The 18,718-nt window shown below is 44.5% G+C and overlaps 1 protein-coding gene across 1 annotated transcript; it reads left to right on the top strand.

The window, feature by feature from the left end:
• Positions 1-2,842: 2,842 nt before the first annotated feature.
• On the top strand, positions 2,843-7,161 carry LOC141655250 (uncharacterized). The gene is made up of 2 exons (XM_074462338.1): positions 2,843-2,973; positions 6,588-7,161. Exons 1-2 carry the CDS (start codon positions 2,843-2,845, stop codon positions 7,159-7,161), a joined length of 705 nt encoding a protein of 234 aa, XP_074318439.1.
• The last annotated feature ends 11,557 nt before the right edge of the window (positions 7,162-18,718 follow it).

Here is an 18,718-nt window from a genome sequence, read left to right as displayed (position 1 = left end):
ACACCTCTAGCTCCGGGATTTGCTAATAATGTGAAGGAATGATTCAACGTAACTTGAAATCTCTCTTGACTGTGATTTAGGCTTTGTAAAAGTGTTTAAAGAAGATGACGGAACTTAATATATATTAATCCGCATTATTAACAAACCCATCGCAAATCACCCGTTAACCGACTTACTCGATCGAGTAAGTCACTTACTCGATCGAGTGACCCTTACTCGATCGAGTGCCAAGCTTACTCGATCGAGTACCCTACATGCAGACTACTGTTTTGCATAAAATTCAACTTACTCGACAGAGTAAGCCTTACTCGATAGAGTACCCCAAGACACATAAAACCGTAGTATTACAATAACGTCCTCAGTGCGCCTGGCAGCATCTCACCGCAGCTAAGCCAAACCTAGAATCCTCTCCCGCTAGGTTGGTCACTCGGGTACTCCAGGCCACAGGCTCACCAGACGGTCGCAGGGTTGCTCTGGTACCACTTGTAACACCCCGATCCAAACCTAGGGTCGGGAGCAGTCACTCAAGGTAGTTCGTCAGGCTGTGTGCATGGCCCACAGATCAACACGGGTCATTTCCAGCGCATTTTATCCTCACTCATGCGTGGAACCTTCCAGGAGGTCACTCATCCTAAGACTACTCCCAGCCAAGCACGCTTAACTGTGGAGTTCTTTTGCATGGATAACCAGAAAAAGAAAGTGCACTTTGTTGATATGAGTAGTACTTTCAATCTCTATAAGCACTAGTCAGATTTTAAGCCTATCAATGGACCTATTCAAGGGGGTTACCCCACCTGAATAACGTCTTCGGTTCAGTGGAGTATTACGGTGTAAGTACCTATTGCGATGGGTAACCTGGCAGATATGGGCTGCGGTTCAGATGATGTACTTTGAAGGTGAGGATTATATTGTTGTAGCATTGAATTGGATGGTTTATTGTTGTTGTTGTAATTCATGTTTATTGTGTAGTTGAGTGACCCCTATTTATGTTTCAAAACCTACGGTGATCCATTTGAGGATAGTGAACAGATATTTAGCAGGTTTTGATTGGTTGAGCTTCTCGCGGGATAGATGAGAGTATCGCCGAGTCTGGCTAGCTCCCGCTGTTGTGTTAACATTAGATGATCACTTTTATTGAAGTTGTATTTCAGTTTTGGATTTGGGTATTTTGGCTCATAACCGACTAAACATTTATTCACTTTAACTAAATGTTCTTTTATGGTCTATTTGATATACTTTACCTCGGCCAACCGAGATGGTAGCACTTCCATTTACTAAGGTAGGCCTTGGTAAGGCACTTCGGTAGATGGGGGGTTACAAAGAGCTTGCTTTACAGTTCTACGCTAGAGTAGCCGGTGGTTGGCAGGGTGTTCATTCTGAAAGTGATACTTGGTTGATAATTTATGGCCTGCTTATGTGGGATATTATATTTGCTGATGTGTCAGATGTTGTTCGCACAAGATTTGAGGTTTGTAACATTATGGAAAAAATGTTTTTTCATCTATAAGGTTCTCTTTTGTTTGGGTATATGGAGTCACAAGCATGTTTACGGGTTCGAACCTAGGTCATAAATCATAACTCATGAGTTAAACCACTCAATGATTTTGCCAGAATTTTAACATCTTAGAAAGAAACGTCTACTATTCTTTAATGTTTTAGTAATACACAAATGGAAATTTTCATTTACAGAATGCACCATTGGACATGGGTAGTGATAATTTCTACATTGCCAGAAGAAGCTTTATTGAAGCTCACTTGCAGAAGATCCACGAGGTCTTAGTGAGACAATTCTCGTCATGTCATCTAGGAACTGTTTGCAAGGGGCGTTAATTCGGAGAAAAATTTGTTTGGGCTAAAAATAGCACAATAAAGAGAAGGCCCACTTGATAAAATAATGGATCATGGGAGGAGTGACAAGGAGGAAAGGAGCCCGTAATCAAATAAAGCATTAGGCCAGCATGCACGCAGAAGAAGATTGGAGCCCGTCAGAGGAAGCGTCTGGAATTAGGAAAGGGGGAGTCAGGGAGATGTTAGGGAGATCAGGGAGAATTGAGGGAGACGACCAAACATGGAAAGAGTTATTATGGAAGTTATATTCCCTTTCCTTAATCGAGGTAGGAGACGTCTAGGGTTCTTACCCTATAAATAGCCAAGGAAGCAATCAAAGAAGGACATTCAACAACACATTAACACCACGGCATTAACATATTTCTATACCCAAATATACATCAGTCCAAGATCTTGCAGGCCTGATACCTCGTGCCAGCGAGATTAGCATTACGTCTCAATTGTAATAATCCTCCTATTCGAGTATAGTGCAATATTTGGCAGGGTACCGTCCCTCTCGCGGTTGTTCCCACATCGGGTTTTCCGCGTCACCAAATCTCACGTGTCAACTTCTATTTCGCACTTTATTTCTTTATTTACGCATCAACACACATACAATTAATCGAATATCCAACGAGTAAGACCGCATTGACCTAAATCAACTAATTCGGTAAAAAATACCTAAACAGTTTGGTGCCCACCGTGGGGCATTGTGGTCGTCAATCGTTGATACTCTATATACACAATGGATAAGCAAGCATCGGACGCCGTGTCAGGGAGCAGACAACCATCGCCACCACCGCCCTCTACTCAAAATCCAACATCAACAGTGGCAACGCAGGCTCCCGGACACACCTCAAGAATCATACCAACATCAAAAACCTCTCTACCTCCTAGGACTCTCTGTCGCGACCAAGCCGGATCGGATAAGGAGCAAGCAGCAAGTTCAGGCCTCACCCCGCCACCTAGTCCCACACAAATCTTGCTCACTGGCGTAGAAAATCTTCAGAAAGCCATGGAAAACATGAGAGAAGATCAGAGGAAAGCAGAAGGTGAAGCAAGAAGGAGACACAGGGAGCTCTGGGTGCAAATTGACATTCTCAAACAACAGTCTGTCACTCCAGCAAGCATGACAGGGGAGGAAAGGTCTCCACTAGTAGATCTGACTCAGGGGGCATCAGCAGCAGGAATCCACTTCAACTGATACCGGTTGAACTGATAACAAGATTAGATCTGTCCACAATACCATCAGGTGGAAGGATAACCCCACAAGGGCTGGGATACCTCACGCCGGATAACTGGCCTGCGGCCAGCTGTGTGGAAGCACGAGCAGGTGGCATCCCTGTCAGTAGCCCCGCAACGATCGATCAGACACCTGGAGCAGGATCCGAGTCGAACCAAAAAGTGAACTGGCAGCAGGGGACAGTCGTTACAACAACACCTCTAGCAGCTGGAACACATCAGAACCTTCAAGAGCTCGGATCAGGAGGCAGTATATTGAATCAGCAGGAAGCTGATAGATGGACCCCAGATTCAGGCAGCATAACAAATCAGCAGTACTTAGAGCTAAAAGAAATACTGAGTAGGGTCCCAGGGTTGCCACCCCCACTCGAGAAAGCAGCACTAGACAGCAATGCCGACTCACCATTCGTGGACACCATATCCATCACAACCATGCCAAAAGGATTCACAAATCCAAATATGCCTCTCTTCGACGGCACAGCAGATCCCTTTGATCATATAAGCCAGTACAAGCAGAAGATGATGACAGTAACAGCTGTAGGGCAAGTCAAGGAGGCTTGCATGTGCAAAGGATTTGGATCCACCCTAACAGGACCGGCACTCCGATGGTTTGTAAGCCTGCCCAACAGGTCGATATCCACATTTGGTGAATTAGTGAACGCATTCACTCAGCAATTTGCAAGCAGTAGGAAGCCGCAGAACCATGCAGGAGACCTATACAGAATCGTCCAGGGGGCAGGAGAGACCATTGGAGAATACAATACTAAATTCAACAATAAGAAGGTAGCAGTACGAGAGTGCGACATTTCGACAGCAGTAGAAGCCTTCAGAAGAGGCCTCCACCATGATTCCGACCTATACAAGCAGCTAACAATGTATCCCTGCCATAGTTTCGAGGCAGTGCAAGAGAAGGCAGCTGCCGCAATCAGATTGGAGGAAGATATACTAGCCAGAGCCAGCTTACTTAGCACGCCAAGTATTTCTAGTACCTCAGCCGTGGAGAAATCAGGAAGAAAGCAAACCACCAGCAAGAAAGACGAAAGATACAGACCATATGGAAGGGGAGTCAATAGAATCGAGGAAAATCAGCAACTCCCTACCCTGGCAGAATATGAATTCACTACAGGTATCGGAGGAATCCTGAAGGCACTTAGGGAGATGGGAGATGGAGTCAGGTGGCCCAACCCACCAGTAGGGGAGCAAGCATGGAGAAAATATAGCAAGAAGAAGTGTGAGTTCCACCGTGATATTGGGCACAACACTGAGGATTGCTACACATTACGAAGAGAGATCAAGCGCATGTACGAGCAAGGAAAGCTGAGCCACCTATTACCACGTGGGGGCAAGCAACGGGATAAGGTAGGCTCCACCAAGCCTGCAACCCCACCCACATGCACCAAAATCATAAACGTGATAAGAGGCGGCTCAGACCTGAGCGGGCTGACATACTCAGCAGCTAAGAGACATGCTACCGAGACTAAAGGAGATAGGCCAGCAAATTCTTGCAGAATTTCTCACAGCGACTTACCAGCTGTCAGCTTTGATGAAGGAGATACATACAACGAACGAGAACATCATGACGCACTTATTATCACCTTATCAATGGCCAATTGCACGGTTAGAAAGGTCTTGGTGGATACAGGCAGCTCGGTCAACCTGATCATGTTGAAGACCATAGAGAACATGGGATTCAGCGAGAAGGATCTGCAGAAGAAGACTATTCCGCTAGTAGGCTTCAGTGGGGAAACAGCTAACTCGCTGGGAGAGAGAGTCATCCCAACCTATGTGGGAGGAGTCAAAAAGCAAGTTAGGTATCTGGTTATAGACGGCCCCTCCACCTACAATGTCATCCTGGGAAGGCCGTGGCTACACCTGATGAAAGCAGTCCCCTCAACATATCACCAGTGCATAAAGTTCCCCACACCATGGGTAGTAGAGACAATCAGAGGATATCAGGAGGAAGCTAGAGGCTGCTATAAGAAGGCACTCAAGTGTACTACCAGCCCTCCCGCATAGCAATTACAGAAGCAGCTCATCCAGGACGAATACATTGAACCCCCAGCAGAAGAGCTAGATCAAATCAACCTGAACAAGCTGTACCCAGAAAGAACTGTGCTCATTGGAGCAGGATGTACAGGAAGCTTGAGACAGCAACTAATCAAGTTCCTACAGGATAACATGGATTGTTTTGCATGGTCACACGATGACATGATAGTAATAGATCCGTCCATCATAACGCATAAGCTTAGTGTGGACCCAAAGTGTAAACCCATCCAGTAGAGAAGAAGAAAGTTTGCAGCAGAAAGAAACAAGGTGATCAACCAAGAGGTAGATAGTCTGCTGGCAGCCAAAGAAAATAAGAGAAGTAAAATATCCAGAATGGATGTCTAACGTAGTGGTGGTGCCTAAGAAAAATGGAAAGTGGAGAGTATGTGTGGACTTCATCGATCTCAACAAGGCATGCCCTAAAGATCCCTTCCCGCTGCCTCATATTGATGCAATGGTAGACGCGACAGCTGGGCATGAGATCTTGACATTCCTGGACGCATGGAGTGGATACAATCAGATTAAGATGGATCCTGCAGATCAAGAGAAGACGGCATTCATGTCTGAAAGAGGAATATATTGCTACAAAGTTATGTCATTCGGTCTGAAGAACGCCGGCTCCACGTATCAAAGGCTGGTTAACCGCATGTTCAAAGAGCAGATGGGAAGAACTATGGAGGTATACATTGATGATATGGTGGTGAAATCAGAAAGAGCCAAAGATCACATGCGGCATCTGGCAGAAACATTCAGCACCCTGAGGGAATACAAAATGAAGCTAAATCCATCTAAATGCAACTTCGGAGTATCTTCTGGTAAATTCTTAGGATATATTGTAACTCAAAGAGGGATAGAGGCCAGCATCGAACAGATCAAAGCCGTCTTACAACTAGAGTCACCTGAGAAGCCTAAAGATGTTCAAAGACTAGCTGGAAAGGTAGCAGCCTTAAGCAGTTTCATCTCAAGATCTTCAGATAAGTGCAGGCTGTTCTAAGACATACTAAGAAAAAGTCAGAAGTTTGAATGGACTGCGGATCACGAGCAAGCCTTCAGAGAGCTGAAACACTACCTCAGTAGCCTGCCACTGCTGTCAAAGCCGACGCCAAGAGAACCACTATTCCTATACCTGGCCGTCACAGAGGTGGCGAAGCGCTGTGCAGTCGAGAGCGGGAAAAGGAGCGAGAAGCGGTGTACTACGTAAGCAAGTCTCTCGCTGCTTGGCAGAGACAGTACATATCCCTTGAAAAGTTAGTATTAGCACTGGTAGTAGCATCTCGCAAACTGCGCCCCTATTTCGAGTCTCACACTATACATGTCGTGACCAACTACCCGCTGAAATCTATCATGAGGAAGCATGAACTGTCAGGAAAAATGTCAAAATGGTCTGTACACCTCAGTGGGTATGATATCCAGTTCGACCCCAGAACACCAATCAAATCGCAAGCACTGGCCGACTTCGTGTGTGACTTCAGCCCAGCCATCCAAAATCTGGCGGATGGGGAAATACTCACTCTAGAAGGGAGCAAGAAAGCAGAGGTCTGGCAGATGCACATTGACGGAGCCTCCAATCAGAGGGGGGCAGGTGTGGGGTTAATTCTGCGGTCACCACAGGGAGACTTGATAGCACAAGCGGTGAGGAGTGAATTCAAGGCAACCAGCAATGAAACAGAGTACGAGGCCTTGATACTAGGAATGAAGCTAACTCTGGAGTTAGAAGTCAGGCACCTGCGCATATCCAGCGACTCTCTACTAATAGTCAATCACGTGAATGACGAGTTTATAGCCAGAGATTCAAAGATGATTGCATACTTGAAAATAGCAAAAGAACTAAAACAGAAATTCGTAACTTGCAAACTTAAGCAGATCCCCAGAGATCAGAATGTGGAAGCAGATTCCTTGGCAACTCTAAGGGCAACATTTAAACCGACAGAACTCTCTAGCATTCCAATAGCACACATGTTGGAGCCTTCTATCCAGAAGGTAGATGAAGTAGATAAAGGAGAACTGGAGGATTCACAGAGTGGGGAAGGAGTCGGGCGATTCTGAGAGGAAGGTGGAAACTCTCGGCCAACGAGCGGCCAACTGCGACCAAACGGCCGAAACAGCGAGATGACGGATTGGCGCACACCTTATCTAGGCAGGCTGCGTCGTCATAGCAAGCTACCGAGATGACAAGAAGGAAGTTAGAGCTTTCAGAGTGAGGGACTCCAGGTTCATACTTATTGACGATATACTATTCAGAAAATCACTGGCAGGACCCTACTTACGGTGCCTGGACAAGGAAGAAGCACAGACTGTGTTACATGCTCTCCACAGTGGCGAATGTGGAAACCATGCAGGGGGCAGGAGTCTGGCATATAAAGCCCTCGGGTAGGGATACCACTGGCCTACAATGAAGGCAGATGCAGTATAATACGCACACAAATGTGAAGCCTGCCAGCGCTCAGCACCAATGACCCATCAGCCAGCAGAACCCTTGCATCCTATCATTTCTCCTTGACCATTCATGGCATGGGGCATGGACATAGTAGGACCTCTGCCAAGAGCCACATGAAACAGGACGTGGATGCTAGTGATGACATATTACTTCTCCAAATGGATAGAGGCAGAAGCATTCACAGAAGTAAAGGACAAACAAGTCATTTCGTTTATAAAACGATACATCATTTGCAGGTTTGGTATCCCATCAGAAATCATATGTGACAACGGCTCACAATTCATTTCCAACGACACCGAGGGATACTGTGCCAGGTGGAACATCAACCTAAAAAAGTCAGCATCCAGGACTCTAAAGTCCAACGGGCAAGCTGAGTCCAGCAACAAAATCATCATGGATAATCTGAGAAGAAGGTTACCGGAGTTAGAAGGAAAGTGGGCAGATGAATTGCCACTGGTATTATGGTCAGACAGAATGACACCAAAAGTAGCAACAGGTCAAACACCCTTCAGCCTGGTGTTTGGCGCAGAAGCAGTCTTTCCATCAGAGGTTCTAGTTCCCACTCACAGGTATGAAAATATAACAGGGGAAGTGAACAATGCAGAGATGGTTAGAAGCCTAGACACAATTGACGAGCTACGAGCAAGCGCAAAAATACGTCTGGCCGCCTACAAACAGTCAGTGGCCAGGAGTTATAACAAGAATGTGAAAGTCAAGCTCCTGGAGGTAGGGGACCTGGTTCTCCGAGAGGTGTTTCAAAACACTAAGAATCGAAAAGTAGGAAAATTCGCCTACAAATGGGAAGGACCATACCAGGTAGAAGGAGTTGTTGGTCATGGTGCATACAAACTGATGACCATGGACGGTCAAATCATACAATGCCCATGGAACATACTTCACCTGAAGAGATATTACTTTTAATAATAAGTAGACTTTAGCCTTCAGAATGATGTACTATGAAAAGCCAAAACATTTCGAAATTAGAATAAAAATCCGGTAGTAGGCATACTGCCAATTTCACTCCTATTTCTGGTATCTCTAACTATTTTAAATTTTAAATTGCTATTAGATGGTGTGGTCTGGCAGCGTCCTGGGACCACAATTGCTCTGGTATCCCATGAGATGGCGACAGGTACTTCATATCATTTTAATAGATTTTTCTATTTTCAGACTTCTCTAAGTACAACACTCTGAATCCTAGTGTCTATGGTACTTTGAAAGGATATCTAGAAGGACTGTCAACTGTCAACGCGGGGTGACAAGGCACATGGCACACCAACATGCCTAACCTATTTTCTCCACAAGGAGCACCCTCACCAAAGCGGTGTTTGTGGAACATACGAAAGGAGCTGGTTGTGACTAAACACGCTTACCCTGCTACCCCTGATACCACCTCCTGGACGTAGCTCGCACTAATCGCAATTAATCAGGGCCCCAGCATGCATGCACGTACATGGAACGTAGGGATCTCTGCGCTACCAGAATCCTGTAGCGTCCCATTGGTCCTAGAATGACGATAAACTTGCCTAAATTACGCCTATGTTGGCTTTAAACGTGATGAACATACCTTGCGTCATGAACAAGGTTAAGTAGTCCAAAATTGCGGCATACGCCTAAATCAGCTATCAGGTTGACACGGCAGCTAGCTTAGTTTGGATCAGCCTTTTCAGGCTGACCAGGCTGCTCTAAATTAGCCTCTTAGGTTGACACGGCCACTCCTCCTTACATTGCGGCATATGCCTTAATCAGCCATCAGGCTAAAATGGCAGGTAGCTGAGTCAGAAAGTCAGCCTTTTCAGGATGACGGGACTCGCCTAAATCAGCCAGCAGGCTGACACGGCAACTTCCTAAACTAAGGAAACTAATAAATAAGCACAAGATATAAATCAAACCTTGCCAAAAATACGGCACAGATATTCCAAAGTGTGGCCAAAATACGGCCCCTGAGTTTAACCGCCAACTAGGCGGAGCAACCAAAAAAGAGTTTAAAAAACTTAGAAGTCTGCCACCTCTGGGCCAGACTGCCAAAAAAAAGTTCATTAAAAATAAAAATACTTAATTATCGGTCATATTAATGACCTCCACCTCTGGCACCTCCTCTACCTGCTGACCTCCTGTTTCAGGTACCGCACCAGCTTGCACATCCTCAGCTGCCATAGCTTCCTGAGCTCCGTCAGCAGCATCCTGGGACATTCCAGCGGCTTGCTCAGCCAGTGCAGGAGAATTCATCTCCCCAACTTCAGGCGTCAAGCACTCAGATCAGGTTGGGTGGGGTAGAGCATCTCTAGCTGTTTCTCCTCCTCCTCTATAGCTTGCTGGGTGGGAACCTCCTCAAGGGCAGCACGCATCCCGCTGATTTTTCCCCGCCATGTAGCATAGGCAACAACATTGGTGGCCAGGGAGATCAGCTCGCTGATCTTCTCATCAGAACGCTTGAGGGAGTCAGAGAAAGTGTTGCACACCTCTTGAGTGCGGGCCAGCTGATCAGCCCCTTCCTTCAGCTTCTTCTTGGTGACAGCAAGCTCAGCCTTCAACTCCACCACGCGTTCCTTCAGATCAGACCGCTGTTGCGCCAAGTCGGCAATTATCCCCTTTAGCTCCTGGTTTTTGGTGTTGGTGGCACGACTGGTGATTTGCACTATGTTGATCATCTTCCTATTATAGAGTGCAGACTGGAGGGTCTGGGGCAGGAACAATCAGAAGTCGGCAAGAGAAATTAAAGGGTAAAATAAAAAAGAGCAGGTAGAGGACGAAGATCATTCACCATGAAGGCATTGTGCACATCATTCTCAGCCATCTCCTCTAGAGAGAACTCTCAGAACGTCTCCTTTAGAGGAGGGAAGAGCAGCTGGTCGATCTCCGGCCAGTATGGTACCTTGTCCACATTCCCAAAACCTTCTGGGAAGTGAGCAGTAATACCTCCGCTAGATGAAGCACGAGGACTGACAGGAGGAGTAGGCGGATGACGAGACAACGGGTCAACCTCCAAGGGCTCGGGTGCAGCAGAACTGGAATGTGTAGGAGGAGTCTGGAAGGAAGCAGCAGGAGCACTCCTCTTGGAGGCGGATCCCACGTCAGGACTGGCATAAGGTCTCTTCCTTTTTGCGCTTTGGAGGATGATTTCTAAAGGATCAACTTTTGAGCCTGCAAGCAGATGTAGTCTCAGGCGTCAGGACAACTAAAACATTAGTAAAAGCTGCAAACTGAAATGATTGTGGTCAGCTCACCAGAAGACATGCTGTGAGCTGATTGAAGAGGGTTGGAAGAGGAAGCATGTGAAAAACCAGGAAGCAGGTCCTGAACTTTCTCTCAGATTCAGAAATACTGAACAATTTGCTGCAGGCAGGGATCTTGGCACCAATGCGAGTCAGGTCACAGAGGCCTGCACGAAGACGATGAAGTAAGCTAGTAAGCAGCGAGATAAATAAATCAGGTGACAGGGAGACTACTTACTCGAAGTTATGACCCATTTCTCAAAGATGTAATCAGCAGGCGGCTGGATAGAGTCCTTCCTCACGAAGAAGAAGTCCTCAACCCATTTCTCATCACGGGATTTGGACACATGCCTGAAGGGAGCCTCTCCACGGCCCCAGAATGAGAATTGACCCCTACCTAGGGACCTGATGTTGTACATATGGGCTAGATCGCCCAGGGTGATAGAGTTACCAGTGTTTTGACCAGCGGCCAGAGAGTAAAGAAGAACCCTCCAGACGGCAGCAGAAATTTGTGCCATGGCGAAATTATTGGTAAAGATAAAATCTTGGATGAGTTTGGGAAAATGAAAACGGAGGCCATATTTAAAAGGATACAGGTAAAAGCAGACCCATCCTGGACGAAAGGCATCAGCTTTCTGTCCTGGTCCAGGGATGACAATATCCACCCCGTCACCGAGACCAAGCATGCCCTTGATCGTAGGAATGTCAGCAGCAGTCAAAGCAGAGTCGCAGTCGTGGGGATAAGTAAAGAGTCCCCGAGAATGAAAGGTTGGATCAGGATTGCGGTCAACGGGTGCAAGGGTTGATGAAGATTTTCGGGTTTTACCCATGGTAAAGAAAGAGAAAATGGAAATTAAAGGAGAAAAGAGGAAGAATACCTGCTGGAAGTGACAACGGAGAGCGGAACAGTGAAGCCGGCGAGGTAAGAGAAGAGGAAGGTTGAGGGTTTAGAGAGGGGGAGTTTTTGAAATGATTTGGAGTTAATGGAAGTACAAAGTGGGGGTTGGGGTTATAAAGAAGAGAGAGGGAGTAGGGTGCGAGAAAACAGGAGTGGGGCGGCTGACTTGATGGTGTAGCATGAAAAGGAGTGTAAATGACGGCTTAGGGTTTTAGCATTCGGTTAAGTAAATTCCTTGCTCAACACCTCGAAGCGTACTTCACAAGAAATTTGGGGCAAACTGTTTGGGCTAAAAATAGCACAATAAAGAGAAGGCCCACTTGATAAAATAATGGATAATGGGAGGAGTGACAAGGAGGAAAGGAGCCCGTAATCAAATAAAGCATTGGGCCGGCATGCACGCAGGAGAAGATTGGAGCCCGTCAGAGGAAGCGTCTGGAATTAGAAAAGGGGGAGTCAGAGAGATGTTAGGGAGATCAGGGAGAATTGAGGGAGACGACCAAACATGGAAAGAGTTATTATGGAAGTTATATTCCCTTTCCATAATCGAGGTAGGATAAACTATGATTTATTATTATTCTACCTTTACAATATGACTTCATAAAAAAATTAGGGTGATTACTCGCGTACTCCGAATGTAATACCCGCCCTATTAGGGACTCATTGATTGACCTATTGACCATGTGAGACTCTTGGTAGAGATGGAAGAGGGCGTTATACCACATTCTTTATTGAATACTCGGCCTAGTAAGGATCACTCGGCCGAGTAGCGTTGGTACTCGACCGAGTGCAATGTACTCGACCGAGTGCAATGTACTCGACCGAGTGCAATGTACTCGGCCGAGTATGTTCCATACTCGGCCGAGTACATTGCACTCGGTCGGCCGAGAACGCAATTTGACAGTGTGTTATTATATAACAGGGAGGTTACGACGTAATTCATTTCCGCGGTGTGTTTTATCATTTATAAACCTAATTCTCTCCGTCTCTCTCAATCCTCTCACCTCTCACTACCCAATCATCAGTTAGCCTTGAACCCCAATCCGGGAAGGGAGATAGGTGATGCGTGCATTTTATATAGACTTTACGGTCCATCTATGCACGCATTTCTATGTCATTTAAGTGATATTATGTCGCTTTATGCCCCGAATATGCTACTTTGTACTTCTATTGCTATTTTGTAGGTACAAGCTGTGAAGTAGCGGAAACCGGCCTAAACTGTTCTAAGCACGCACATTTAGGAGATGGAGGAGTCGGAGCTACTAACTCGAGCATCGGGAAGCGTGAAACCGTCCTATAATCAAGTCAAAGCTAAGTTAGAAGTCGTCACAAGCTGGAACCAAGAGGAAGTCCTCGATCGAGCTCTTGCTATGCTCGATCGAGAGGTTTAGAAGTCAAGAAAACCTCGATCGAGCTGTCCTGTGCTCGATCGAAGGATGGCCAAGGAAGAGTCTCTCGATCGAGTAACTCAAGATCTCGATCGAGAGAAATGCTGAAGATAATCACTTGATCGAGAGCCCTAGTTGCTCAATCGAGCAGAAATGCCCGACGGGCTTGGCCTGTTTCGTTAATTAGGTTTTATTATGTTATGTTTTTACTATAAATAAGGCTTGCACGCCAGTATTAGAGGGGTGACATTAGACGGGACTGGAGCTCCTCTCCAGTTTCGACCCTCCTTCCTTTATTTCGCGGATTCAACTTTTGCTATTAATTCAATTGGTATTTTCTTCCCTTAAATTCTTCTTTCATGCTTCGTTATTTAATTATGCGTAGCTAATCCCCTTTGATATGTTAGGATTAGGGAAGCCATGGTAGCAATATGTTAGGATCGTCTTGATTAGATTAGTTTTGCGATAAGAATTGTATTAAGCATTTTAATTGTGATTAGGTTGAATGAATGCATGCAGGAGACCGATCAATTTAGTTACCCCCGACCTAGATCGAAAGATTGGAAGGGAAGGCTTTCTTAATTACAATAGGTGATACCTAACTAGGGCGAAAGCTAAATTAGGGAGACCCTAGAGCGATTAGAGACCGAAAGGGTATAATCGTAGGTTTAAGGACCGAAAGGTGACGACCACGCTCTTCTTATCAATTAATTAGATCGACTCAGTTGACCCGATGGTTTAGTTGTCACGGCAGACCGACTCCTAGCATATTTCTCTCTTTCTCTGCTCTTCTCTATTTCTCTCCCTTAAATCTCGTAGTTTAGAAAACAAACTTAAAACCCCCATTTTGTGACCAAATAAGCGAACCGTTAAAACAGATATCTTGCCTCCCTGCGGATCGACCCTTATTACTACCTTTTAGTAATTTGGTTTTATAAATATTATTTTTGATACTAAAACGACGGTATCAAATTTTGGCGCCGTTGCCGGGGTGGCAATTGCCCTATTTGTTTTTTTTGTTTCGTTTATTTCCCCTCCGTCTCAGGGAATTTTATTTCCTGAGACAATTCTTATCTTCCTTGCTAGTGTTGTTTGATAGGTCCTACAGGTCCTATGGCGATGCTTCAGGAGGTATTTTGTGAGAGATGCGGTACTATGGGACACGATGCAGTTCACTGCCTTGCAGATCGTGACCAAGTTTATGCTTATCGACAGTATAAACAAAGTCACTATGTTTCGTCCCCACCTCGCAGTTATGCACCACCGCATCCGTACTATCAACGAGGCTTCCACGAGCCCTCCTATTTTTTTTTACCCGCCACAACAACAACACTCCCCTCCTGCTGTCATTGATGACGGGATTGATGAATTGAAGTCGTTAATAGCGACATTAACTCTTCAGTCGCAGCAAGTTGAAGAATCAAGAAATGATTCGATAAAGGGTCTTATGCATCAATTCGCTCAAGTTACAACCGAGCCAGATGATGTTATGTACGACTCGGATTTAGAGGAGGTCTTTAACATTGCTGCATATGACAAGTTCGATCGCGAAAGCCTATACATTCGATCGGATGATACAGCAGAGGAAGAGGTCGATCGAGAGGTTCAAATACTCGATCGACCGATTTCGAGGAGGAAGTGATCGATCGATTAACTAAATCTACTCGATCGAATTGTTTGTACATGGGAAGTACTCGATCGAGTGATGTTCTGGTCGATCGAGTACTTTCTGGTGAAGAGGGAGTTCGATCGAGTGACCCAATTGCTCGATCGACCACAGTGGCTGCGGACAGCGATGGTTTATCACCCGATTCTGTCCCGACTAGCGATGAGAAGGTAAACGCATATCGTTCCTGTTCAATAGAAGGTACTATCATTCCTTTTGTTGATTTCCATACGGTTAATTTTATACCTTCCGTTGAATCATATTCTGCTGTTGATTTGACGCCTCCGCCCCTATACGGGAGCGAGTTGGAGGAATATCGCTTTGTTTCTTCTTATACAGGCCTTGTGAGTTTGAAGACCCGGAATAGGATTTAAAGACTCTATCCCCAAGAAGAAAGCACGACAAAGGCCGATAAAGTCGTGATGGATACTTTGATAGGTCATTGTCTTTCATTTCTTGTGTGCTATGGAGGACGGTGATGAAGCTCTTAATGGCTGAAATAACTGCATTCAGTCAGAAGCCGTTGCATTTTACTATTTTTATTTGAACTTTTAAAGACTTTTTATTTCATTTCGTTTAGTATGCTTAATAATTAGCTTTGTGATCGATGGACTGCAAACAATTTCGACTTGGTTTTGGTCGTATTTTTGGGACGTTATTAGCTGATTGCAGGTACAACTACGCTGTTTTGTCGCTTGCTGATGCGACAAAGGTTTCGATCGAGTCTCTACTTACTCGATCGAACGACAAAGTCACCTGAATCACTCGATCGAGTGCCTGTTCTACTCGATCGAGCGGCCCCCATGACGAATCACTCGATCGACCACTTTCATTTTCTCGATCGAGTGCCCTTCCCTAACGCAACGATCGATCGACTAGTATCCTGCTGGACTCCTTTTCGATCGAGCACCTCACATTCTGGTTCGGTTTGGGGAAGTTCATGGTGCGCGCAATCTTGTAAGTTTCCGACTTCCCTCTTTAGTTTGCATTTCTTTTCCTTTGCTTTGTACAATGGGGACATTGTACAATTTGGTTTGGGGAGGTTATGCATCCATATCTGTCTGCATACTGTTTTTACTGCATTCTTGTTACCACGTTTATTCCCGTATGCATTTTTTTTTTATTCAAAAAAAAAAATTCACATAAAAATTAAAAAATTTTCAAAAATCAAAAATATCACGTTTATTTTTGCATATAGTCGAGTCGGATTGGAGTATTTACAATGATGATTTCGCACTATAAGTCAAATTTTTGCTATTCCTTGCACTTTCACGATTCAATTTGCAAAACAAAAGTGATTTCTCGAATTTCGTCTTGTAAAATATTTTGGACAATTAGACTTGACTTAGAACTTTGGCAACCTACCTATAATTTCTGAGGATTAGAGCCTAATAAATTGGTGTCATTCATGACCAATTTCATGTAGAATTGTGAGTAGTTACTCCTTGCATGTCATGTAACATTAAATTGCACAAGTATGATATTTAATTGCTTATTGCCTGCACGCATTGGTTTGTGGTCGGTATCACGTGTTTGGAGGACTTTTGCATTTTCCCCTTTCTCATTTTACCCCATTTAACCCCACTATAAGCCATATCTGCCAGTTGCCCTTAACTACATCCCATACTTAGCCTACCATTGTGCCGAGCTAGGTAGTAGTAGAGGAATTTGTTGAAATATAGCAGTTTTGGCTCGTTTCTGCACTGTTGGAGTGCGTATTCATGAGAATTGCAGAAGTGTGTTGTTGGGTATCCTCTCGATCGAGAGCTCATTCAGCTCGATCGAGAGGGAGTCCCTTGTGTCAGCCAGAAAAAAAAAATAAAAAAAAAAAGAGAAAGAAATGAATGAAAAGAAAATCAGAAAAAAAGAAAAATAATAAGTGGCTGGAAATTTTGTTGACACACCTCCTATGCTTATTTATATTTTACGAGGTGGATATTGGTGGAATTGTGTTGTAATTGCCCAATCGTATAAAGGCAATGATCTTATTTTTGATGATTGGAAGAGCGGGATGCGTTTATTTATGGTTTTGATTAGGTTCTAGCTCGGCTTTTTACCTTCACATTCCCATAATTATTTTACCCTTTCTTACCAATTAGCCTCACATTCCCATATTTTTGCAATTGTTCGGCACGTGATAGTCCTTGAACGGTGGTATGCGTGTGTACGGTAGCTAGAATTATCTATCATATTATATTGCATGCATGATTATGTAGGTCGTAGTCTAGGTGAGCGACTATTCCTTTTTCTCTCTTTCACATACATATTTGCTTACCATTTGCTTGTTGAGAGAAGAGTGACCCGAGAGAGTCCAATTTTTATGAGTCTTGCAAGGTCGAACGTCCAATTTATTTTCAAGATATGCATAAATTTTGTTCACTTATGTGTTGAGCTTTGCGATGGTTGAATTGTGCATTAAACGGTTTGGCATTGACTTATAGCTAGTTCTGAGGTTTACTCCTTTCCATTAGGTCCATATATCTGCATTTAGTATTGCTTGAGGACAAGCAAAGGTTTGGTTTGGGGAAGTTTGATGCGTGCATTTTATATAGACTTTACGGTCCATCTATGCACGCATTTCTATGTCATTTAAGTGATATTATGTCGCTTTATGCCCCGAATATGCTACTTTGTACTTCTATTGCTATTTTGTAGGTACAAGCTGTGAAGTAGCGGAAACCGGCCAAAACTGTTCTAAGCATGCACATTTAGGAGATGGAGGAGTCGGAGCTACTAACTCGAGCATCGGGAAGCGTGAAACCGTCCTATAATCAAGTCAAAGACAAGTTAGAAGTCGTCACAAGCTGGAACCAAGAGGAAGTCCTCGATCGAGCTCTTGCTATGCTCGATCGAGAGGTTTAGAAGTCAAGAAGACCTCGATCGAGCTGTCCTGTGCTCGATCGAAGCATGGCCAAGAAAGAGTCTCTCGATCGAGTAACTAAAGATCTGATCGAGAGGAATGCTAAAGATAATCACTCGATCGAGAGCCCTAGTTGCTCGATCGAGCAGAAATGCCCGACGGGCTTGGCCTGTTTCGTTAATTAGGTTTTATTATGTTATGTTTTTACTATAAATAAGGCTTGCACGCCAGTATTAGAGAGGTGACATTAGACGGGACTGGAGCTCCTCTCCAGTTTCGACCCTCCTTCCTTTATTTCGCGGATTCAACTTTTGCTATTAATTCAATTGGTATTTTCTTCCCTTAAATTCTTCTTTCATGCTTCGTTATTTAATTATGCGTAGCTAATCCCCTTTGATATGTTAGGATTAGGGAAGCCGTGGTAGCAATATGTTAGGATCGTCTTGATTAGATTAGTTTTGCGATAAGAATTGTATTAAGCATTTTAATTGTGATTAGGTTGAATGAATGCATGTAGGAGACCGATCAATTTAGTTACCCCCGACCTAGATCGAAAGATTGGAAGGGAAGGCTTGCTTAATTACAATAGGTGATACCTAACTAGGGCGAAAGCTAAATTAGGGAGACCCTAGAGCGATTAGAGACCGAAAGGGTATAATCGTAGGTTTAAGGACCGAAAGGTGACGACCACGCTCTTCTTATCAATTAATTAGATCGACTCAGTTGACCCGATGTTTTAGTTGCCACGGCAGACCGACTCCTAGCATATTTCTCTCTTTCTCTGCTCTTCTCTATTTCTCTCCCTTAAATCTCGTAGTTTAGAAAACAAACTTAAAACCCCTATTTTGTGACCAAATAAGCGAACCGTTAAAACAGATATCTTGCCTCCCTGCTGATCGACCCTTATTACTACCTTTTAGTAATTTGGTTTTATAAATATTATTTTTGATACTAAAACGACGGTATCAATAGGTTATGCATGAGTCATCGAGTTGGGTCGTCGTCGTCGTCGGTATCAAATTATTCTTCCAGGTGACTTCGTGGATATTTGCTTATCATTTAGTCAATCTTAATAGTCTAGTAATAGGACGTAATCGTGGTTGTAAGGAAATATGCAGATTCTTGCTTGGCGTGATATG

This window comes from Silene latifolia, chromosome 5 (assembly GCF_048544455.1).
Source record: "Silene latifolia isolate original U9 population chromosome 5, ASM4854445v1, whole genome shotgun sequence".
Taxonomy (NCBI): domain Eukaryota; kingdom Viridiplantae; phylum Streptophyta; class Magnoliopsida; order Caryophyllales; family Caryophyllaceae; genus Silene; species Silene latifolia.
This window is presented reverse-complemented; position numbering and strand designations above follow the sequence as displayed.

Excerpts from the sequence above, each read along its gene's own strand:
- LOC141655250 (XM_074462338.1), top strand. The coding sequence starts at position 2,843 with ATGGAAAACATGAGAGAAGATCAGAGGAAAGCAGAAGGTGAAGCAAGA. Across the intron at positions 2,974-6,587 it reads AGCATGACAGGGGAGGAAAG|CCCAGCCATCCAAAATCTGG; the intron begins GTCTCCACTAGT and ends GTGTGACTTCAG.